At 42.9% G+C, this 25,860-nt stretch overlaps 1 protein-coding gene across 1 annotated transcript in view; it reads left to right on the forward strand.

Annotated features, from left to right (window-relative positions):
* Window positions 1-25,860, forward strand: part of LOC126426960 (uncharacterized) — a 1,049,247-nt gene that overhangs the window by 916,485 nt on the left and 106,902 nt on the right. The window contains exon 8 of the mRNA XM_050089126.1: window positions 14,120-14,161. Within this exon, the coding sequence (XP_049945083.1) occupies window positions 14,120-14,161 (42 nt within the window). The remainder of the gene's footprint in view (window positions 1-14,119; window positions 14,162-25,860) is intronic.

Here is a 25,860-nt window from a genome sequence, read left to right on the forward strand (position 1 = left end):
TAAGAGTCGCAAACGATGATTATTTTCGGTGATGTGCTCCCTTATTTGGGATTTGGGATGGCATTTTTGGTCTATTAAGGCAGTTATTTGAAAAAAATACGAGGCAATTGCAGTAGCGTTAAAAAAATGGGTCTGGCATTACTTTGTCATAATTCACCTAAGATAAGCAGTTGACGTCCATACATAGTATAAAAGTGGATGCGTGCGCTAACCTGTGTGTGTGTGTGTGTGTGTGTGTGTGTGTGTGTGTGTGTGTGTGTGTGTGTCTGCGCGCGCATTATACAAGTCCTAAACAAATGGAACGGTTTCAACCAAACGTAGTACTCGTATTCGTTACTGTCAGGCAACAATCGCTGTGGCGTTAATAACTCCCTATCTAACATGGTTCCGGAGATGTGACGTCACAAACAGTGAGATGCGACAGAAACTACCGCATCATTCATGCTGTTTACTAATTACCTCTTTTCCACTAACCGTGTCACGTTTTACAGACGGTATCCACATCTGCCTCTGAAAGTACCTACCAAATGCATCATTATAGGACGTATGGACGAGGAAATATGACGTCATAAACGCTGAGATAAATTGCAGCATGAAGTTTCAGTATATTTATTCTTTTCTGCTAAGGCATTCGTCCAATCGAGTCAGATTACACCCGGCAGCGCTTTTGGCAGCTTCCAACTGCAAAGCGCAAACGGCTCTAGGAGAAAACAGTTTCCGTCTATATAACTTCAAACAGATGTTGCCTTAGAGACATTTTTACAAAATCGCGTTGTAGACACGCGCAGCAGCTGCGTCCAGCGTACGGAAACTATCCGGGATCGTGTTTCTTAACTTGGATACTGTACTTATTCATTTAATCACTACGCATATTTGTTTGTACGGCTGTTTCATAATTTCAAAGGTGTTTTCACGAATACATGGAAATAGTATTTTTTGGATGCTTCACTACAAAACACAGTTCATTTTTTGTTTTTTTTTTTTCCTAATAGAAAATTGGCAAATGAATTTATTTATTTTTATTTATTTCCATGTCAAGTTCCGTAGGACCAAATTGAGGAGAAAATCTCCAAGGTCATGGAACGTGTCAGTACATGAACTTACAACATAAAAGTAATAACATAAAAATAAATGTTCATGAACCTGAAAGAAAATCAGTCCATAAGTTTAAGCAAACGCTATCAGTATTACAATGAGAATCAGCTTAGTTTTTCAAGAACTCCTCGACAGAGTAGAGGGAGTGACCCATGAGGAAACTCTTCAGTTTCGATTTGAAAGCGCGTGGATTACTGCTAAGATTTTTGAATTAGAGGGCAGCTTATTTAAAATGGATGCAGCAGTATACTGCACACCTTTCTGCACAAGAGTTAAGGAAGTCCGATCCAAATGGAGGTTTGATTTCTGCCGAGTATTAACCGAGTGAAAGCTGCTTATTGTTGGAAATAAACTAATATTGGTAACAAGAAACGACAATAAGGAATATACATATTGAGAGGCCAATGTCAAAATACCCAGACTCGTGAACAGAGGTCGACAAGACGTTCGTGAACTCACACCACTTATTGCCCGAACCGCCCGTTTCTGAGCCAAAAATATCTTTCTAGAATGGGAAGAGTTTCCCCAAAACATAATACCATACGACATAAGTGAATGAAAATATGCAAAGTAGACTAATTTACGTGTCGAAGTATCACTCACTTTCGATACCGTTCGAATAGTGAAAATGGCAGTATTAAGTCTTTGAACAAAATCCTGAACGTGGGCTTTCCACGACAGCTTACTATCTATCTGAACACCTAAGAATTTGAACTGTTCAGTTTCACTAATCATATGCCCGTTCTGTGAGATTAAAACGTCGGGTTTTGTTGAATTGTGTGTGAGAAACTGTAAAAACTGAGTCTTACTGTGATTTAATGTTAGTTTATTTTCTACAAGCCATAAACTGAGGTCATGCACTGCACTACTTGAAACCGAGTCAATGTTGCACACAACATCCTTTACTACCAAGCTAGTGTCATCAGCAAACAGAAATATTTTAGAGTTACCCACAATACTAGAGGGCATATCATTTATATAAATAAGGGACAAGAGCGGCCCCAACACTGATCCCTGGGGCACCCCAACTTGACAATACCCCACTCAGATCCCACATCACAGCCGTTATCAACGTTGTGAATAATGACCTTTTGCTGCATGTTGCTAAAGTAAGAGGTGAACCAATTGTGAGCTACACCCCTTATTCCGTAATGATCCAACTTCTGGAGCAATATTGTGAGATCAACACAGTCAAATGCCTTTGTTAAATCAAAAAATACGCCAAGCGTTCGAAACTTTTTGTTTAGCCCATCCAGTACCTCACAGAGAACAGAGAATATAGCATTTTCAGTTGTCAAACGACTTCTAAAGCCGAACTGTACATTTGATAGCAAATCGTGTGATATAAAATGATCAATTAACCTTACATACACAGCCTTTTCCATAACTTTTGCAAACACTGATGGCATAGAAATAGGTCTAAAATTATCTACTTTGTCCCTTTCTCCCTTTTTATAGAGCGGCTTTACTACTGAGTACTTTAATCGCTTAGGAAACTGACCATTCCTAAAGGAAAAATTACAAATATGGCTAAATACAGGGCTAACATGTGCAGCACAGTACTTTAATATTCTACTAGGCACTCCATCATAACCATGAGAGTCCTTAGTCTTCAGTGATTTAATTATTGACTCAATCTCCCTCTTGTCTGTATCACAGAGGAGTATTTCAAACGTCAATCTCGGAAAGGCATTTGCTAAGAAATTTATATGATTTCCTGTAGAAACTAAATTTTTATTTAATTCACAAGCAATGCTCAGAAAATGGTTGTTAAATACTGTACATATATCTGATTTATCAGTAACAGAAATATTATTACTGCAAACTGACTTTATATCATCAACCTTGTGCTGCTGACCAGGCACTTCCTTCACAACTGACCATATGGCTTTAATTTTATCTTGTGAATTAGCTATTCTATTTGCATGCCACATACTTTTTGCCTTGTTAATAACATTTTTAAGCACCTTACAATACTGTTTGTAATGGGCCACCGTAGCTTGATTGTGACTACTTCTAACATTTTGATATAATTCCTGCTTTGTTCTACATGATATCCTTATCCCACTAGTCAGCCAACTGGGCTGTCCATTACTGCTAGTACCCCGTTTAGAATGTTCTAATGGAAAGCAACTCTCAAAGAACATGAGAAATGTGTTATGGAAAGCGTTGTATTTATCATCTATATTATCGGCACTATAAACATCTTGCCACTCTTGTTCCTGACAAGTTTTGAAAAACTCTCTATTGCTGTTGGATTAACTTTCCTACGTAGTTTGTAATTAAATACGACGTTGGTTCGAGTACAAAAACCTTTTAATGTTAAAATTTGTGCATCATGGTCTGAAAGGCCATTGACCCTTTTACTAACAGAATGCCCATCTAGTAATGAAGAGTGAATAAAAATATTGTCTATGACTGTGCTACTATTCCCCTGCACCCTAGTTGGAAAAAACACAGTTTGCATCAGATCATATGAATTTACGAGATCTACCAACATCCTTTTCCTTGCACAATCATGTACAAAATTAATATTGAAGTCACCACATATAACTACTTTCTGGTACTTCCTACAAAGTGAATCAAGAACCCTCTCTAGCTTAAGCAAAAATGCTCTGAAGTCGGAGTTAGGGGACCTATAAACAACAGCAATTAGAAGTTTAGTTTCACTAAATTCAACTAATGCTGCACAACTTTCAAATATCTGTTCAGTGCAGTGTCGTGATACGTCTATGTACTCAAATGAAATACTGTTTTTTACGTACAGAGCCACTCCCCCACCTCGCAAGGAACTCCTTGAGAAACAGCTAGCTAATCTGTAGCCTGGTAAAGGAAGCCTCTGAATTATCAAATTCAATACTCGGGCAATGCCGGGTTTGTCAGGTAGTTTCCAATAAATGAAGCTTCCAGTATGCCCAAGCGGCACTTCACCAAGGTACTGAAAAAGCAGCCGAAGTTCAATCCGTAGTCGTCGATGAACGTCTTACGTTAGTAGTAAAGTTTTTGGATGACAATGATCTGCTGCAGTGACTATCGCAACGTAGGCTGCAGTATCCCTGTATTGCTATTTTCACTAGCGCACAGTTTCGGCCGTCTAGTGGTTTTCAAGTTTCGGCATAAACCACGAAACGGACATATTTGGGGTTGACAGTCAAAACTTAACTTGATAATACATTGTTAAAGTGTGTAACATACTGCTTGCAATTACAATAGTTTAAAATTCTTGTCGGAAGCTTGTCATACGTTTACCGCCATAGGAGCTACGCTGTGACGTGATCAGAATATGAAGTACGCCAATTTGCTTTTAAAAAACATGAACATTCTCTACGTGCTACATTGTAGGACACACGACATGCCTCTTACTCGTTTCTCATCTTTCCAAAAAAGGGCTTTCTAATGAGGAAAACATGTGTACGTTCAAATGGTTCAAATGGCTCTGAGCACTATGGGACTTAACTTCTGAGGTCATCAGTGCCCTAGAACTTAGAACTACTTAAACCTAACTAACCTAAGGACATCACACACATCCATGCCCGAGGCTGGATTCGAACCTGCGACCGTTGCGGTCGCGCGGTTCCAGACTGTAGCGCCTAGAACCGCTCGGCCACCCTGGCCGGCCAGGTGCACGTCATCCTCGCCAAAACTGTATAAAAGTATAGATAGGAGTCAAGGAACTCTGCTACCAATCAGGAGTAGGGTCAGGCTCAGGCCATTGTCACACATCATTGATCCAGTAGTTACACTATTGGAGAAAAGTCTCACGTAATGTGGCGCTGCACCAAAGATAGCTCGCTTGTGTGTTGTACGTAGATTGGTCGATATTTCATAACTCACTGTTCAGTGAGTAACCAACTACATCTATCACAAAAATGTTTCTCGTTGACATCCGCAGCTTATGCAACAATGTCAGAAGTTTTATGTGCCCTCCTGAGTGCGATAGCGTATTGTGTTGCTTTTTTTCTTTTTTAATCGTTCTTGTCACTTAGTAGAAATAATGTGAGTGGTAATGAACCAGCTAAACGTAAGTAAAAAATCATCATCATTAAGTCTCAGTATATCAAATCCGGTGAATGTGTTATGGCAGTTCATACTGTAAACCCCTGAGCTTCCAAAGTGCTATAACGACTGTTTTTGTTTTGAATAAACGTGATCCTTTGTTTTTGTCATTTGCAATTTTGATGATGGACGACGTAAAGTGATGACTTACAAAGAAGTCATGGCCGTAGAATGTTTTCTTACAGTGAATATGGCTTAGATTTTGACAATCGGATGAATATCCTACTATTAACTGTGAGTGATCTGGAATCTGGAGATACAGTGATGGCGAGCCTGAGAGTGCTAGAAGAACAACACAAAGTTCGAATAATTTTTTGGAGAATGATGATAATGAACGTGTTGCTGATATACCGACACTACAAGCTTGTGAAAAGACGAAGGTACAAAAAAATCCAATCATTTGGGAAAAAATCAGAGGGCTTTATTTCGTATTGAACGAGATACTGGAGCATTTGAAAACGTTGTGATACGCCTAGTAAGGAAAATTGCAAGGGATCCGAACTACAAGATCTATTTTCGTAGGTATTATACCTGTAAATCTAGTTGTATACCAGTTCAAGCTAGGGATTCAGTGTGTAGGAACGATCCAAAGGAATAGAATATCAAAGTGTAATTTTCAAAATGTCAAAATGACAAGTAGCTAAAAAAGAAGTACGTGGATACTCTAAGGAATACACTACTGCTATTGGCAAAGTGGACATTGCCGTGATTTTGTATGTAGACGGTAGTATTGCAAAGTTTTAAACATGGCTGCTTGGTTCAGTGACCTTTTATAAATTCAAGTTGAAACAAATGAGGGCTCATTTGTTTCAACGTTAACAGTTGTAGTGTCTCTTTTTCCGCCTACTTTTTTTCGGCAAGCTGCCCAAATCTGAAATGTAAAGGTTTGACAGAAAAAAGAGAGAACAGAATGGGACCACGTCCTGTTGTTCCATTTTACAACTCACATATGGGAAAAGTGTATTTGTTAGATTGCAACATTGGCAATTGTCATATAAATATTATATCCAAATGAAGGCATTTATGTTTGTTTGTTTTCGTATCTGGTTTGTATAATTGTAATAAATTTGTGGATTCTCTACAGAAATGTATTCAACGGAAGTAAGAAAAAAGACAAGCCAATTAAGCGGAAGTAGTTTGGAATTGAACTGGACCTAACTCTAGGGCAGATTGGTCCTGGTGCAAGAAAAGCGTGGTGGAGCGGCTAGCACAGATATAGTGGATATCAACAGTGTCAAATTAAGGGATCATTGTCACCTACAAAGAATATCTGATTAGATTACTTTAATCGCTGACCAATGTGGAATGTAAAGTGTTAAGCTTAAATAAAGACAAAAACTGCTTTCTTGCGGTCCCGTGTATCTTAAGACACTTGCCTTCTATCGATTTTCGATAGCACCATTAATTATATCATGACTGTTGTTTATTTGGTGTTCAGAACTGCGTTTTTATACTTAAAGAAAGTTTATTAAGGGCTTCACTTTCACACCATTTTGCTTAAGCGTAGTGTGTGACGTAGGAGTGAAAAGGATAAATTTCACAGAGTTACGCATAAACGTAGTATTTTTCAATTCTTTATCTAACATGCTTGAACGATTTCAAATTTTAAAAAAAAGTGGTATTCCGAAAAAAAAGCAGTATGAGCAAATTTATTTAGCAATCAATTTGTGATTCGATCTGCATTATTGCGCAACAGTTGATTGATACCATGTCGGTGCCATTGCCAGGCGTAGAAGTTTTCGCGTTGGGCGAGAAACACGGCCAGGTAGCGTGAATAGAAAGACGAACTGGGGCGGGGGAAGCTCGCAGCCGGCAGTGGGCTGCGCGGCGGTGACAGCGGCGCGGCTGACAGCCGGCCTTTGTGCGGCGGCGGCGGCGGCGGCGGTGGCGGCCGGGCCCCGGGTCGCACCTCGCCTGCAGCCGAGCCGCGGCGCGCAAGTGGCCGACCCACCGAGACCGCTTAGCCCCGCCGCCGCCGCCGCCTCAATGACCGACGCGCTCGCTCTCCCAGCGCCCACCGCGCGAGTGCGGCTGTCAGGGAGCTCGTTCTGCTGCAAGTCTGATGCAACAACAGAAAAACCGCTATTCTTTCAGGAATTACCGAGAATTGTTCTGCTCAGCACTTACAACTCTTTCACGACGTGTTTCAGGACGATACAGATGTACCTAAAAGACTCTGTAACGCACTAAAGGCAAAGCAGACATACAGTTGCGTTTTGCTGTCAACATCTCGACATAAGATAGAGATCCGAAATTAAAGTGGTTCTCTCTCAAATTATTTAAAGGTAAAAAAAAGCTCAGATATTTTAAATGAAAGTTTTTTTCAGAAATTCATTGCAATTATTGAACTGCAATTTTCAAAGCACAGGACTTTGTAATACCGCGACAAGGCACAGATAAATCCATTGACGATGAACCTGATCCAAAATTTTACGTGAAAGAAAATAACAATTGCTTATATCAGATAATTACGCATTAACATAATACGTCAATCTAACGCCCATTCGTATTGTGACGCTAGACACACCAGGCTGATGAAGCGATTGCCAACGTCATTGTTCGAAGCTAATTTGAAGAGTTGCGCACTACCAAAGCTACAGTTCAGTAGTTGATTACGATTACCGGTAGTGTTGATGAATTGGTAGGAAAAGAAACGTAAATGGATGTGTAACACATAAAACGGGACACGACATCCTCGCTTTGTTTTCATGTTTCTTTGTCTGTTTTGCACATAGAGCCGCACATCGTTCAATGATAGTCCATTCTGTATTTTACACTGAAGCACCAAAGAAACTGGTGGTGGCATGCGTACTCAAATATATAGATATGTAAACAGGCAGAATACGGCTCTGCGGTCGGCAACGCCTACATAAGACAACAAGTGTCTGGCGTAGTTGTTAGAGCTGTTACTGCTGCTATAATGGCAGATAATCAAGATTTGAGTGGGTTTGAACGTGGTGCTGTAGTCGGTGCACGAGTGATGGGACACAGCATCTTTAAGGTAGCGATGAAGTGGGGATTTTCCCCAGTGTACCGTGAATATCAGGAGTCTGGTAAAACATTAGATCTCCATCTCTGCGGCCGGAAAAAAGATCCTGCAAGAACGGAACCAACGACGAATGAAGAAAATCGTTCAAAGTGACTGAAGTACAACCCTTCCGCAGATTGCTGCAGATTTCAGTGCTGGGCCATCAACAGTTGTTGGCATGCGAACCATCATCGAAATGGGCGCTCGGAGCCAAAGGCCCACTCGTGTACCATTTATGACTGCACGACACAAAGCTCTACGCCTCGCCTGAGCCCGTCGGCACCGTCATTGGACTGTTGATGACTGCAAACATGTTGCCTGGTCGGACGAGTCTCGCTTCGAATTGTATCGAGCCAATGGACTTGTACGGGTATGGAGACAAGCTCACGAATCCATGGACCCGCTTGTCAACAGGGACTGTTGGAGGCTCTATAATTGTGTGGGGCGTGTGCAGTAGAAGTGATATAGGAGCCCTGACACGTCAAGATGCGATTCTGGAAGTTGACATATACCTAAGCATCATGTCTGACCGCCTGCATCCATTCATGTCTATTGTGTATTCCGACGGACTTGGGCAATTTCAGCAGGACAATTCGACACCCCACACGTCCATAATTGCTACAGAGTGCCTCCAGGAACACTCTTCTGAGTTTAAACACTTCCGCTGACGACCAGACTCCCCAGACATGAACATCATTGAGCATATCTTGGATCCGTTGCAATGTGCTGTTCAGAAGAGACCTCCACCTCCGCGTACTCTTACGGTTTTATGGACAGCAGTGCAGTATTCTAGGTGTCAATTCCCTCCAGAAGTACTTCAGACATTAGTCGAGTCCATGCCACGTCGTGTTGCGTCACTCCTGTGTGCTCCCGGACGCCGTACACGATATAAGACAGGTGTACCAGTTTCTTTGGCTCATCCTTACAGAATGTAAATTGCGTTTTTTGTAGTTGATCGCCTAATTTCTGGTCTTTTGTGTGTGTCGTATTTCTGGTCCTCAGTTCGAACACTGGTTTGATACAGCTCTCCACGTTACTCTATCCTGTGCAAGCATCTTCATCTCTGAGTAACTACTGCAGTCTATATCCTTCTGAGTCTGCAGACTGGTATAACACAGGCAGACGTTACAGATAGAAAAACATTCAGACGAAAGATATTTGGTTGGTAAGTTAGTCAGACGGAAATAAGAAAACGGACTGGAACACCGTGGTCTTAAAGGTTGAAACAAATTTGGAACGCACAAAGGAAGGCCACTTATCAAAAACGACTTTGATTGACTGTGCATCGCGTGAATAATGATTATGGTAGTATATGTTTCCATTTGTATACATTTATTTTATTATTTATACGTTTACGTAGTTTCACGGGGGTTGCATAAATATTTTTCGTTGCTGACATGTATAATGTTACAAGTGCGAACGGTCCAAGTGACAGGAAATAAACGCACTATTGGCAGATTAAAACTGTGTGTCCGACCGAGACTCGAACTCGGGACCTCTGCCCTTCGCGGGCAAGTGCTCCACCACCTGAGCTACCGAAGCACGACTCACGCCCGGTCTCACTGCTTTACTTCTGCCAGTATCTCGTCTCCTACCTTCCAAACTTTACAGAAGCTCTCCTGCGAACCTTGCAGAACTAGCACTCCTGAAAGAAAGGATATTGCGGAGACATGGCTTAGCCACAGCCTGGGGGATGTTTCCAGAATGAAATTTTCACTCTGCAGCGGAGTGTGCGCTGATATGAAACTTCCTGGCAGATTAAAACTGTGTGCCCGACCGAGACTCGAACTCGGGACCTCTGCCCTGGTTCGCCAAGGTTCGCAGTAGAGCTTCTGTAAAGCTTGGAAGGTAGGAGACGAGATACTTTCAGAAGTAAAGCTGTGACACCGGGCGTGAGTCGTGCTTCGGTAGCTCAGATGGTGGAGCAGAGGTTCCGAGTTCGAGTCTCGGTCGGGCACACAGTTTTAATCTGCCAGGAAGTTTCATATCAGCGCACACTCCGCTGCCAGAGTGAAAATTTCATTCTGGAAACACACTATTATTTGTTGAACTTTATTGTTACTTTTCATTGACAGAACTAAAAACAGTGGCCCACGTCTTCTACAAAGTCGAATATACAAATCATTTGTGTCTTATTAATTTGAACAATTCACTTGTTGATATAGGTAAAGTGTAATCGTCGTAAACGCTTAGGGGCACGATACTGTGGAATTAATAGCGTCAACTATAGGAGACGGCGATAATTAAATTTAGATTCATTCAACCACCGTACACGGCTCCCTACACGGTGTTAGTTAATAAGTAAGAATGGTGTTCTACAGCACTTGGTGGTAGTGTTAGTTAGTTTCATGTTAAAAGGGTCATTTGCAGGATAATTCGTAATGGTGTGGACCAAGTTGTTTCACATACACATCACATCTTAATTTTTAAATGTCGCTACATGTTTAGAATTAATTTTTTTTCTCTACAGATGTTAGTATCACCTACTCAACATCTATCACACAGCACAGTAACAGAAATGCTTCTACAGAAGAGGAGTTGTCGAGGAGGAACTTTTTTATTTTGTTTTCAGATTATACTTTTCTGTCTACCAGACATTTTATACCCCTAAGAAAGTTATCTAAATTCTTTCTTGCAATATTGTGCACCTCTTTCTGAAATGATACTAAAGAGAGAGGTCATAGCGTCTACGGACAACGCACTGCATAAGATGGATAAAGGACGATCATTCTAAAAACACTACTGCTGAATTTTGTTTTGGACCTTGAACGGTGTCCAGAAACAAATTGGAGCCTCCTGTTTCGAAATAACGATAAAGGGGAGTTTACCGAGACAACAATCGTGAAGTCTTGAAAAATCTGTGATCAGCCAATTGCGAGTCTACTGACGCAGCTTACTACCGTACCATTTCTGATGTACCGATTTAGGGAAATAACGGCAACACCTAAATCTCGATTGCCGCACGCGGATTTGAACCGTCGTTTTCCCGAACAAGAGGCAGTGGCGGTAGTGATGATTGACGAAGTTGCGCTCAAGCCACTGACATTGAGACACATACAGAGGCAACAGGGCATCTGAACAAAGTAATGGTTTATTCTGAACCCCGGGAGTAGGCAGCTTCGGCCGAACTACTGCTTTTGGAATACTTCCGTGATCGTGGTGCTCATAAAAGACACGAACCTGGCTGTAAAGAAAATTACTGATTATTTCAGTGTATAAGCTGTTTTTATCAATATGTGATCAAAAATTACGTGAAAATAATGAATAATTTGTTTACTTGAAAGTAAGTGTGACGTTGTGCGTTTATGGTGTCAAATCAATTTCATACTAATTTTCCTCTGAATTTCCGGATTGCCTCGATTTACGGTAATCCAGATGTCCTACGGTCCCACCTAGTCCAGATAAAAGAGCTTCCTCTGCTACTTGTATTTTGAATTCACAATACCTCGTACTTACAAGCGTGAGTATATGTCGACTTTGTCCATTTAAGGTTGTGGCATCCTGCAGCCGTTCTGTGGATGAGCCACCTGACGTGTTCTCGACAGGCCATGTGAGTCCACATCATCTTCCGGGCGGGAATCAAGAAACGTAGCTTAGAATTAGACGTGCTCGCTAGCATGTGACAGAGACGCAACTATGATATACTTATCATAGAATTGTCGCCTGAAGTTATTTAATTCCAGTTCTTCTCCTTGGTTGATGATGTATTGTGTGTGCTTTCATATGCAGGGTGTTTCGCACTGTTTCGACTACTTCAGATTTCAATAACACACAAATTTGTCGCGAAACAGAGTTGACCATTTTGCACAAGCTACAACATTTATTCAAGTTTTCTTACGAAATACTACATCAGACAAATAACGACCATTCACGGCTACACAAAATTTGAGGCTTTTCGCCAAGTTTTTGAACACATTTTTAGTAATTTCTGGAGTTAATCAGGCAGTTTTGTTCTTAAATTTGATCTTTCAGCTGTTGCAAGCTTCTCGACCGGTCAGAATAGCTCTTGACTTCAGGCAACACAGTAGGTAAAATTCTGGCACGATACAATCGGGCGAGCGAAGCGGCCATTCGACATAAGCGCATTTGGAAATAATCGTTGCTGCCAAACGCTTCAGGCGTGCGATGCGCTGGCAGCTTCCTCGAAGTTTATTGCCCAGTTCAGTATCATTGCACGAGCAGGAACTCGATATTGTGGCTGAATTTTGAAATGCTAACGAAGGCGCGTTGGACGCGCACGATAGATTCACCGTAGCGAAAATAGCACTCCACTGCGAACGCATGATGTTGCTTCGACCAGTATGACATGATTACTGATATGTATATCGAACGAAGCTTGACTCTCCGTACTACTAATAGACGGCGCCACCGTCGCCAGATCATGTTTTTTAGCACGCATTATTCAAATTTGAAACCGTCAAATCACTGTGAAACTCCCTGTATTTTGCGGGTTTGGCGAAACCTTAAGATTATAGCCGTGTTGTAGCGTTGTCTCTTGAAGAAATTTGAAACGGCATTTTTCTGGATATAAAAATATTTTATTGATATGACAAATCCAAGTACGTACTGTATATTTGTGATTCGCCGTATAGAACCTTATGAAATTGTTACTCGGCTTATCGTACAAACATCTTTTTGAGACCTGAATATTTCCCTGAAATTAACCCTGCAAAAAGAGGACGACGTGACTGATGCCCACAGATGAGCCTTTGTTGCTAACAATCGTTCAGGTTGACTTTTGGAAGATTGCCTTCATATGTGTATCTATTGTTAAGTCCATTCTGATTCTGCGATTAATACTCTGCGATTGAATGTTTGGACTGTAACTGTTTCCGTAGGCCAAGACATTACGATTGACTGTCATTACAATTCTAGGTCAGTTCTTTCAATAACAATTTTTTTCACAAATTAATGTTACGCGTTTGGGAACATAATTCGTGGAAAGGCATAGTACAGACCACAAGTCAACTCCAGATTTGATGGTTAAAGAAAGCATTTGGAAGGTGTTACTGCAGAAATGAAATGATTTTACTGTTTGAAAGGCTTCTCGCTAAATATACTGCCTCTGAGGAGCATAAAGATTATATTGCTGTTTTCGAAATATTTATGTAAAAACTGTCCGAATCTTTAAAAAAGCTCGATGCTAATATAACGTAAGACCTTTAAAGGTTTATGCATTAGAGTTTTACGCTTTGCAAAGCATTAACTCAGTTGCTGTACAGACATCTCGGAGAGCTACATGACTTGATATTCGTCCTTGGATGGTGAGTAAACTGCCGTAAAAGCCTCACAGAGGGGCCGTGGAGGCCAGTTGCGTGTATCGCACCCAATGGTGACTGACTCTCAGTCGTTCAGACAAACATTCGCGCTGTACCTTATGGTTTTCGTGCAGACAAAGCGGCCACCGTTGCCTGCTGTTAAGTCGTTTCGAGAGGATCATTGATGCCTGTGCACGCGCAGCACGTCTGGTCGGTAAAAATGTCGAGGACAAAAGTATGCGAATAACACTGCAGTCAGCAAAGACTACCAGCTACCAGCTCTCTTATGGCTTTTCCTCCTACACAGATTCTTAAGTGAGCGAGTGTAAAATAGTGAAATGCTCTTATAAGGGTATCTCCGATATCTGTCGATATGGTAAACGTTGTTATTAATAAACTTAGCTTTTATTTTATTGTGCAAGATAGTGATTAGACATTGATTGAATTCTATCTGTTCCTCTTTCCACTTGGGTAAAACATTGTCCTTCTGGGGAAAAAAACGTTATAGATTGTTGTCTTTAACAAATAGCGTATCTTGAACGCTCATTGAGTAGTATTAAGTAAACCACCCGAAGCAGAATTAAGTTCTTTCTGTACGCTCTGGTGGTTTTTGTTACCTTCTTCAATAGTCTACGTGCGGGGGATATACGAAAAATTTTAACAGATGTTTTTCTGTTTACAGACTGCTGTGCTATTCTCTGGACGGCAAGGTGCTTCATTTGCGGTAAGCATGATACTGCTTAATCTGTCTTGTTCGATCTGCGGTCTCCATTAGGGTCGTGAAGTATTGGCTTCGGTCCACTACAATTTCAAGATAAAAGGCAGAGAACGTGACAACTTTTGGAGAATACCATACTGCAGTCCTGCGTAATGTCTTAAAGATGGTGTGCTGTTGTTTTCTTTTAATCAGTTACTAAGCATGTGGTGTGTGTTTCCAACAGGTTGGAGGCGGGAAGCTGCGAGTAGTTTGTGTGTGTGTGTGTGTGTGTGTGTGTGTGTGTGTTTGAATTGATATCAGTGGGTGAGGAATGGAAGATAAGGAGAGGGTAAAGCTCAGTGCAGGTACAAGGCTTGTCCCTTTCGAATGGTACAACGGGAATCTAAGACTTTATCATCTCCTTCCGTCGGATCTTCGTCAACATTGTCACATGGCTTGTTTCTGTCAGACGATGAGGAGAGGTTTGGGATTCAAACTAAAACATTGATTGACGATGAACGACATGACATCACCTCTCTTTTCCCTCGTTGGCCAAATACTGGTGACGATGTTCGGCGAACTCTCTAGAGTTCATAAGGAATCTAATAAGAACCTAGTTGCAATGACAAAAACTGTCGTTCTCTACGCGCCCGGCCTTCAGGACACGGCGCATAATTTGTAACTTAACTCTGCTCGCATCCGTACATAACAGAAGTAGTAGGTACCTCAAAAGCCACATAGTAACCTCATTGTATCATATCTGCAAGTTCATGCAGATGATCTGTGTGGATTTGATTATCATTCAGGCTGATCAAGGACCAGTAGCCAAACCCTACCCCATCGGCTCCGTCGTTTGTCGGAAAACTTATTCCGATTTGTTGAACAGTTTGTGAAGTACAGCATGTTCGAAAATGATTAGTGCAGTTTTACAGGACTATGTCTTGTACAGGAAAGAAGATAAAAACTGGACACAAATTTTAACTTGCGCATCGAAACTAAATTTTATCTTGGTGCCACTAGTAAGTTGTTTCCCCTGTGCAGGTAGGTAGTTCGCTGGCTCCATTACAGTAATCTCGTACCTATTTATGACGGAGATCTGGCTTCTTCCATAACTGCGTGAACTTTTTGAGACGTTTAATTTTTCAAAACGACAGAGACTACCGCTGTGGCGCCTGCATGTAAGGACATGTCATATCAACGGGCTGCCTCGGCGTTGTAAAGGGCGTTCATATATTTTCTTTCACCATTGATATCTAACGTAGCCTCACGATATGTGAATTGTTTCGGTGTTTTAGAAGACTCCGTATGTGTCTGTCCGTTTCCACCAACATTGGTGAACTATGACGCCACGTAACTACTACAGTGAATACAATAACTTTTACGTAAGCTTGTGAATTGTGGGACAAGTTTGACTTTCGTCTTTACATTTACCGTTCTTCCGTAGAAGTGAACATTGAACGTTTCTGAAAGGTAAAGAAAAAACATTTCATGCTAAAAGTAATTGTAAAAAATAGCCCAAAGATATATGTAAAAGATATATACACACATAATCTGCAGGTCAACATACAGTGCATGGCAGAGGGTACCTTCTACCACTACCAGTAATTCCCTTTCCTGTCCACTCGCGAATGGAGCGTTAATTTCTCTTACCTTGTTTTCGCGATCCTTACATGAAATGTACGTCGACGACTGTAGTAGCGTTCTGCAGTCAGCCGCAAATGACGGTGCTCTCAATTTTCTCAAAAGTGAAGGCCTTGTAGGTGAAGCAACCATAGCTATGAGTATTCGTCTTGTGTATTAATAGCCGCTTCAGCTGTATTTAGTTCTTTATTATTGGATCACTACCGGTTTCGTGACACTAAAAGCCACATCTTCAGGTTTTCCGCTCTAATGTTTTAATCATTCGTTCACCTGAATATGGGGATTTTAGTGCCACGAAACCGGTAGTTACTCAGTAATAAAGGACTAAATACAGCTAAAGCGGTTATTAATACCAAACTGATTTCTCTACAGTGTTTCGAGAAAAGAACGTAGTCCATCCTCCAGGTATTTCCACGGTTCACGAAGCATCTTCGTAATACTCGCATGCTGACCAAACCTACTGCTAACAAATGTGGCAGCATGCCTCTGAATTTCTTCGATGTGTTCCTGTAATCTGAACCGGTGGCGCTCCAGTACTACTCAAGATTGGTCGCACTAGTTTTCTATACGCTGTCTCGTTTGCAAATGATTAGCTACATTTTCCTAGAATTCTCGCAATAAACTGAAGTGGACCAACCACCTTTCCTATATCCGAAATTAAGCGCTCGTTCCATTTCTTATCGCTTTGCAACGTTATGCTCAATTAGTTAGTTGATGTGTGTCAGGCAGTAAATTCGAATGGTTCTTTCTGAGGGGGGAAAAAATATCATTGTACCTCTGTGCGTAAGTTAAAATTGACGCCAAGTTTCTGTCTTTTACATTTAAAGATGTAATCGTGTGAAGTGGGTTGGATGAAAGGTAGTGGCAACACTGTTATAATTCATACCAGAGTTTATTGACAGACATTCACCGTATAACATAATCCCATCGCCTCTCGACCATTTTACCCCACAGAGATAGAACGCGGCGTGCAACGTTAGCGCGTCCACCTCTGTCGATGTCTCACTAGGACCGTCCTGTGACACGGATGATGTCTTCTCTTGTCTTGTGGCGCGTGCCACCAAGAAGTTCCTCCATTTTGGCCAACAGGTCGTAATCGCGCGGACTCATATCCGGTGAATACGATGGGTGTTCCAGTTTTTCCCGCTCCGACGTACGCAGGGGCTGCTGCACGGGATTCGTCGTGTGGCATCGTTCATTTTCATGAAGGATTATGGGATGCAGTGCCAGAAAGAAGCATTGTTGTGCGATCCGATCGCGTGCCACTCAGTCTTTATCCACGCATCTTTTTCATGTTTCCTAAACATGGGCGCGTGGAGTGGCATCCCACACTTTCAGACGGTACACACAGCAGCTGACTCAAACACAGCAGTACTTCAGCTGACCTTCTGCTATCAGCCATAGACTGCAGACGTGCCACGTGAGGAACATCCTTCATGTTACGGCAGTGTCGCCACTAGCTTTTATCCAATACACTTATAATTTTGAAATACTCAGTATAAGGGATGTCAATTTTCTGTTTAGTACCCTGCCACATGACTCGTACCAATCCTTCCTGACATCTGCCGGATGCCAGCTTCTTTGTTGATGGGCGCGATTTACTGTACTGCCGTTCGCGTAGTGACATGTGGAGTGTCGTATGAGAGGGGGAAGACTGCTGAAATGGCACCGCGTGCGTTGTGTCAAGCAAGGGCTACGAATAGCAAAGAGGTCGTTGTCAGAGTCGTTAATTCGCTAGTTAGAGCGCCCTCAATTGACCACCGGGTCATGTTGAATCGGGCGACAATAGAAAGCGATCGTTTAGCGATTGGACGCTGGCACGCTGCCCCACGGGCTTACGTCAGCGCAGACGGACCGGGGCAGAGCAGAGAGCTAAACAAAGTGGTCTCCCCCCTCCCTCCCCTCTTCTCTCTCTTCTGCTCTACTCTTCGCTGCTCTGCTCTGCTCTGCTCTGCCCTGCCCTGCCCTCCCCTCTCCCTCCCGCTATTTTGAGGGCGCTGGTCGATATGCGCGCCACACCGCGCCGCGCCTGTCATGTTCCGCGCCGGTATGTGCGGGCGCACTCCCCGATGCACGCCGATAGGTGGCCAGCCACTGTTGAGGCATTTGGGTGCAGCCAGGAAGGAGAGCACCCGCCGCTGAGTCGCTGTCGAAAAAAGTATCTCAAACCGAAGAAACTTTGCTTTCGTGTGGCTGTCGCTTCGACGTTGGACTACATATCGTGGCATGACTTTCGATAGCACGAAGAAGAAAAAGTACCAGTTCGACTCGAATATGCCTCGAAGACACTGTGTCATTCAACTAGATCTACTTACTGGCGATGTGTTACATTCCCTTGCGTACGTGATGCGTACGAGAAGTAGTGCGACTGATCTTTTTATCTATTATTTTATTTTTATTTTTCAAACAACGCCATTGTCCCAGCCATACACCCGCGGAGTTGTTGTTCCCAGTCTTGCTAGCAGCACTGAAAGCCTTCAGCTGGTAGGACCTTTAACATGTCGGTCACATTCTTTTGAACATTCTGCAGAGTCTCAGAACGATATCCTTTTAAGACATTTTTCAATTTCCGGTAAAGGAAAAAGTCGCAAAGACTTCGACCAGGTGAATAGAGGGGCTCTGTAACAACAGGAATGCCTTTTGAGGTAAAAAATTCCGTGATGGAAGTGGCCGTTAGACAGGAGGCGTTGCCATGATTCAGCATCCAGTTGTCTGCAATGCCCGTTCTAGCCGATTCACCGTTCTCCTGAGACTTGCAAGGACATATTTGTAAAACACTTTGTTTACGATTTTTCCTAGAGAAACATAGTCTTTGTGCACGATACCGCTGCTGTCGTTCCCGGGTTCGATTCCCGGCGCGGTCAGGGATTTTCTCTGCCTCGTGATGGCTGGGTGTTGTGTGCTGTCCTTAGGTTAGTTAGGTTTAAGTAGTTCTAAGTTCTAGGGGACTGATGACCATAGATGTTAAGTCCCATAGTGCTCAGAGCCAGCCGCTGCTGTCAAAAAAATAATTTAGCGTTATTTTTCTGTTTCATTTGCTTTTTTCGGTCTAGGAGATGTCTCAGGGTGCCACTCCTCATATTGCCACTTTGTCTCAGGATTCATCTTCTGTGAACTGACGACTGAACCACTCGTGCTCGTTGGCAATCCTCTCAAGATGATCAACGCAGGCGTATTTTCGACCGCCCTACTCAGTTGTAAGGATTTTGTTACAAACCTTCCACATGTGCAAAACGTGGTCAAAACTCGTGTCCAGTGAAAGTGTTTAACAAGTTACCCATGATCTTTAATGTTAAACGCGTGTCTCGCCGGCCGAAGTGGCCGTGCGGTTAAAGGCGCTGCAGTCTGGAACCGCAAGACCGCTACGGTCGCAGGTTCGAATCCTGCCTGGGGCATGGATGTTTGTGATGTCCTTAGGTTAGTTAGGTTTAACTAGTTCTAATTTCTAGGGCACTAATGACCTCAGCAGTTGAGTCCCATAGTGCTCAGAGCCATTTGAACCATTTTTAAACGCGTGTCTAATCCAACAAGAGCACCCACACGTCCGACATTTTTCTCACCTTTTGAAGCTGAAGGACTTCCTGAACGAGGTATTCTTCTACGTATCCTCGGCCTCCTAAAATGATTTGTGGCACCGAAAAGCTTGGTGCCGTTAATAAGGAATGTTCGCCATAGGCTGTTTTAGATTCTCGAAGGTCGCACTCGCAGTTTCCCCAAGGTCAGCACAAAACTTCCATTTTAGTAACACACACACACACACACACACACACACACACACACACACACACACAGAGAAAAACAAGTTTTAGCTGATGGCACTCTCAGAAATCACTTGGTGGGTGCATGGAGACTGAGCGTCTGGAAGGGATGAACACACTACTGGGAGAACAAAGCGTTGCCATATCGCTCGCGGTGTTGTTAGTCTCACTATTTTTATTGCATACTTCGTATTGTGCAGGAAGAATTCAGAGAGTATGGAGCAGGAGAGTGTAAAGTCACCATATATATTGTGTGCACTTTTTACGCACCTTTAATTATTGTTTCGTCTTCGACTGTTTTCTGGAAAACAGTGAAATCAAGGGAACGAGTTGAACATTTAGTTCAGTCCGATATGGAGCGACAGAGAAATGAACGTCGTCCCATATATGGGAAGCCACACTGTGATGTAATTGTAGAAAATTGGAGCGTATTGTATTAGGACCTGCAGAGGGTCGATGGTTAGTGTAGAGCATGGCAGTTAGGCCTCGAAATAAGCAACTGTGGCGATTTTGCACACAGAGAGGCATCCGTTGACTCGTTGTTGTTTTACTGCCAGACTACCGAACAGTCGTTAGAAACAGTTACATACATTAAATGCTTGAGAACAACGGTCGAAATGGCCTGCAGTGTAACGATGAAATAAAGTTAATCGTTGGAAGTATTTTTGGTAAGCATCATTATTTCACTATTCATTGCTAGCCTGGGTCCATTATCAACTAGGTTTTCTACTAGAGACTGTTGGTTGGGAGTAACCCCCACCTGCCTTATGAAGTGTTACTGAGGAATGTTGTCACGACTTCGTAATTTACATTAACAGAGACATAATATTCCAAACACGTGTGCACACTATCATAAAGATTTCACTCGTAATTTCATTAAATTTACTCAATGTGAGCACCGTTTGTGACATGCAGAATATCTAAACGGTACTATATCTCCCACCATACATTTTGTAGCTGTTTTAAAACAGTCTCAATGATATGTTCACGCAATGTGCGCATTTCTGATAAAGTGTGGCATACACCTTGTTGTTATTAAATCCCCAAAGGAAAAAAGGTCTTGCGATCTTGGTGGCCATGAGGTTTCCCTTCCAGTCCACTGATATGGAAATTCTGCATCAACAGAATCTCAGATACATTATGCCCAATGAGGTGTTGCTCTGCCTAGTTGATCCATTAGACGGGGCTGCTCCTGTAGAAGAAGAATGAGCCGATGACTTTGTCGCGAATTAGTTCATAGCACAAACTGGCCTTTCGTCTATCTCTTACGTGCTCTCTTACAAGACCTGACTTTCAGTCAGACAGAAATACGCATGTTATGCCTGTTTACAAAGCCACTTACGTGAAACGTTGCTTCATTACCAAATGCTGTTTGCTGAAAGAAATGTTCGTTCTCTGCAATACGGAATAACTTAAAGTTGGCAAATTCCTCTCGTTCATAATCACATGTTTTCAGTTCAGAATCTTGTAAGCGTACAGTTGAAATCGTTTGCCTAACGCACTCGGCACAGTGGTCTTTGTTACCTGGAAATGACATGATGTTTGTTTCAGTTATTTGGATGAGGATGGTGTAAACACTGTCTGGATATTTTTAATAATCGCTGCACACCTAGAAGGTTTCATGCTGCCTTTCTTTTCTTTTCAACTGTTCTCTTGTTAAAGAATTGTTCCGTAAACACCTTAGTCAACGTGGCATCTAGTGGCGATTTCCCTTAACGTATTCTGAACATTCGTTGCTCCGTGAACAGACATAACATATTGTGCTCTTTCCTGCATTGATGCCTGCATTGTACCCTTATAGAGATGCGCTCCCAGCGACAGGCCCAGGGAGTGGAACACACCGCCATGAGAACTCAGCGAGTTTGTCAACTTGCTAAAAATAGGTTACGTATACTTACGTCATAATAATACAGTAATAGCTGCTTATAATCAAGGTGAACTTTCTGGGCCACTGCTTCTTGAGAATTAGAAATTTTAACTAGTCTAGGATTCGAACTGTGACCTGCTCGTTATGCGAGCAGTCGTCGTAATCATTAGAGCCGGCCACAGTGGCCAAGCGGTTCTAGGCGCTTCAGTCTGGAACCACGTGACCGCTACGGTCACAGGTTCGAATACTGCCACGGGCATGGATGTGTGTGATGTCCTTAGGTTAGTTAGATTTAAGTAGTTCTAAGTTCTAGGGGACTGATGACTTCAGATGTTAAATCCCATAGTGCTCAGAGCCATTTGAGCCATTAATCATTAGACTGTCGGAGTACGAAATTCACATGTGGACAAATTTTCGTTCGGCGGGACATATTCATGATATTGCAAGCTATACTTTTCTCGTGATTTTCACTGATATCGTTTCATTTCATTGATTCCGTCCTACTGATTTAATTTTAGTGAATTTAGTTGAATTGGTGGTGGTGGTGGTGGTTCGATTCCCGGCGGGGTCTGGGATTTTATCTGCCCCGTGATGACTGGGTGTTGTGTGATGTCCTTAGGTTAGTTAGGTTGAAGTAGTTCTAAGTTCTAGGGGACTGATGACCATAGATGTTAAGTCCCATAGTGCTCAGAGCCATTTTTTTGGTGGTGGTGGTGGTGGTGGTTGTGCGAGGTAGAGCCTACTGCTGACAGTTGAGAAGTATCAGTGTTTACAACTTCTTATGCAGCATGGAATTGTCTTCAGGTCCTTAATAGGCTGGCAGATCAGTTCCTCCAAAGGAAATTCTGATGTACTTAAAAGCTCTGTTGGGAGGCCGTGGACAGCGTTGCGATTGGCATAGGCGGAAGCAGACGGCCCAGGAATAACGACTAGAGCTCGAGTTCTGAAGGGCTTACGGATTGCGTAGGAAATTTCTTGAGACGAACGGCGGTAAATTTTAGGGATTTTGTTGTTCTTTTGATATTTTTGTGGCCTGTACGACAGTTTGTGTGGTACTGACATGCTCATGTGGGCATGCGATTAGTATGATTCCACATACTTGCGCCTAATAAACTAATCACCATATCCCCTGGTGCCAAATGTGACAATTTAGTGGCACGATCTAACTTTGGGGAAACGGTCTCGTCAGTACCCTGTCAACGATGTGACAGATGAGAGTAGAGATACCATTGTTAATTACTGGAGGGTGTGGCGGTATACTGCCTGAAACCGTTTGTAATTACCAGTGACACTTTATTTCAGTAGGTTAGTTGTATGGATTGTATTGGTGATGGGATTGCATTATGGTCAAATTTTAGTTTGCGGTAATCTTCTAGTCTTGTTTATTAAAAAGCTGCCTTAAAATTTTAAGAGACATATAGGATCTGCTTTATCCTCTAGATTATGGGTCGTCCTATGTCGAAATAAATAATTTCTTTCCCTTGATATTATTTTTTATAGCGCTACTACACCACAGTTAGTGAATTATTAGAAATAAAAAGTATTTCAGTCACGTTGTTGGAGGAATGGGACAACACTCATACAGAACAACTCAACTACCTGAAAGAGCGTGTCCCAAGTACTCGTGCTGGCGCAATGCTTAAGGCACTTGATTGCCTTGTGTGTTGATTGAGTGTAAACTTCTGTCTTCAACGAGGTGACTTGAGATTTGGAACGAAATCAGCGGTGTGCTCTTCAAAGGTTCTGATTGCTGAATTGACCTGAACCAGTATAGAAAAGCCACAATCTGGATGAGCGAAGGGGGATTTGAACACCGCCGACCTCCCTAAAGCGAGTGCAGTGTCCCACTCTCTGCGTCACGTCGCTCGGTGGCTCGCATTCGGGACGAGCGACATTCGCTTACCCAGATTTACAGTTTCCATCATTTACCTTAAATCGATTGAGGCCATTGGTTGTGGGGCTTCTTCGAACAGGACAAGACCGCTAGCCTTTCTTGCTGCACTTCTACTCGAGCATGCACTACACGCTAATGAACTTGTCGTTGACAAGAGGTTAACCCGCAACCTTCCTTCCGATTCTTCCTTAAAGCAGATGTATGTTGTCCATTGCAGTCGGCTGCGAATATAATCTTCTTGACGTACTGGCGCCCTTGTTCTAATGAAAGTTCTTGCTGTTACAGAATACTGTGCTAAGTGTAGCTTTTAGTTTCTTGTTGTTCAGGGCCTTCCCTCCTTGAGGCATTCCTAGCGTATCCTGTGAATAACGTTTGCCTTTTTCGATGTTGACCTGGTACTTTAAATCAACAGTAGATATACGAGGCGCGTTTAATAAGGAATGTGAAAGTTGGTTGGTTTTATTCACAATTCCAACACACGTGTTATTCCCTACTCTTTTGGTTACAAGACCCTATTTTCCAACATGAACTCCGTTCAACGCGACGGCCTTACGCCACCTTACTAGGAGGGCCTGTGTATCCGTATGGTAGCACTGTACTGGTCGACGAGGGAGCCAGCGTCTTGCTGCATCAGCAACCTCCCCATCATTCAAGCACAGCATCCCGCGGAATACATTCTTCATTGAGCCAAACAGATGGAAGTCGGAAGGTGAGAGATCCGGGCCGTAGGTGGAAGAGAAAGAACAGTCCAGTGTAGTCTTGTGTGAGACCTTGCGTTGTCATGGAGAAGGAGAAGTTCGTTTGCCTTTTTTTGTGGCGACGTGCGCGCTGAAGACCAATATTGCAGGAGTAACAGCTGTGTTCGACCGGCCAGCACACGGGAAATCGAACAGGTTTGCATGATCTTGTTGCAGAAATGATTTACGCCTCGCCCAATGACTCACCGTGCTTTTGATCACGTCCAGGTCTCCGGAGGCATTCTGCAAGAGCCTATGAATATCTGTGATGCTCTTGTTTTCCGCCAGAAGAAACTCAGCGTCAGCTTTCTGATTTGAATGCACTACCGTTATAGAAGCAGTTTTGAAGGCCACGTATAGCGCTGCCGCCTGTCGGAGATTCGTTAAACTATAAGGGTTGAAGTGGGAATATTCCGCCATGCCGCACAAAAGATTCCGCATTTGCTGAAGCAAAACTGGCCGCGAAAAAATGTGTTACTTATCGGACACCTCTCGTAATAACAAAATCTGTAGCAAAATTTATGATGCTCGACAGGTATGTTTAGCTGTTTAGTAACATAAGCTTAATGCAAAAATTGGTGGGTTTCAATGGGAGGATTACAGAAGCAGTGGCGCTGGTGTGCACTCCGGCTGTACACAGCGAGGACCCGCTGGGTCTGGCCAAGAGCCACGCAGAGCCCGCCGCCGCCGCCGCCACCGCAGCCGCAGCTTTTAATTGCTTTCCCCGGCATTCATTAAGGGCAGCGCGGCGCGGTGGGCGAACTCTGCTGCCGCCACTGGCCTTTCTTCTTGCAAACGCGACGCCAAACCGGCGCGCTGTCGGCGTCCTAGTCGCGCTTACAGTGGCAGGACTGACTCATGTCTACGGAGAGACAACTTCAAGTTTCTCTTTTCTTTTGGTTGTCTTCTTTCCTGAAAAGCCCGAGCTTCTAGTGACACAGAAACATTTATCTTCAGTTTTTAATACTTCCAATCCCTGTTCCTAGAGTTAGAGTTGGCTGTCTGAGTAATGACGCAGTCTAGGGTCAGCAGCTCTTAACTCACATACCAAGCATGCTGTAGTGCGGCGGACGGAGTCCCAAGTAACATTTGGGAGGGGTTTCAGTTCTGGCATCTGCCTTAGAACCGAGACATACCCCTAGAAAACCTATTTTTAATTTAATTCTGTGACGATCTCTCTCAGAAAATAAATAAATAAATAATGCGTTGCAAACCACCAGCTGCATCGATACAGCTCTATTCCTCCACCGGTTTCGGTTCGTCAAACAGTCAACACTGGAGGGAAAGCTGGACATTGGTGATTTACACATACATATCGTTATAATGACATACATACATATATGTACGTATAAATCAATAATGTCAAATGTTCCCTCCAGTGATGATTGTTTTATGAACCGAAACTGGTAGAGGAATAAAGTCGTGTTGGTATGGCCGGTGGTTTGCAATACACGAGGGTCACTCCAAAAGAAATGCACACTATTTTTGTAAAAAATACAGTTTTCATTCTGCATGTGTGAAAGTTTTACAGTGTGTAGATACATCCTTCCCGCTTGTTTTCAAACTTAGTTAAACCTGTTCCCGTGAGTGGCGCCGTCACAGCATGTCTTCAAGATGGCTGCTACACGCGCCGTTCGTCAGAAGCAACGTGCTGTCAATACAATTCCTGTGCTGTGAAAACGGGGCAGTGGGAAACATCCACAAGAAGTTGAAAAAGGTGTATGGAGATGCTGCTGTCGATCGCAGTATAGTTAGTCGGTGGGCTACTAGGTTACGTGATGAAAGCGGGCACGGCAATATTGAGGATTGTGTTCGCAGCGGCAGGCCTC

This window comes from Schistocerca serialis, chromosome 1 (assembly GCF_023864345.2).
Source record: "Schistocerca serialis cubense isolate TAMUIC-IGC-003099 chromosome 1, iqSchSeri2.2, whole genome shotgun sequence".
NCBI lineage: Eukaryota > Metazoa > Arthropoda > Insecta > Orthoptera > Acrididae > Schistocerca > Schistocerca serialis.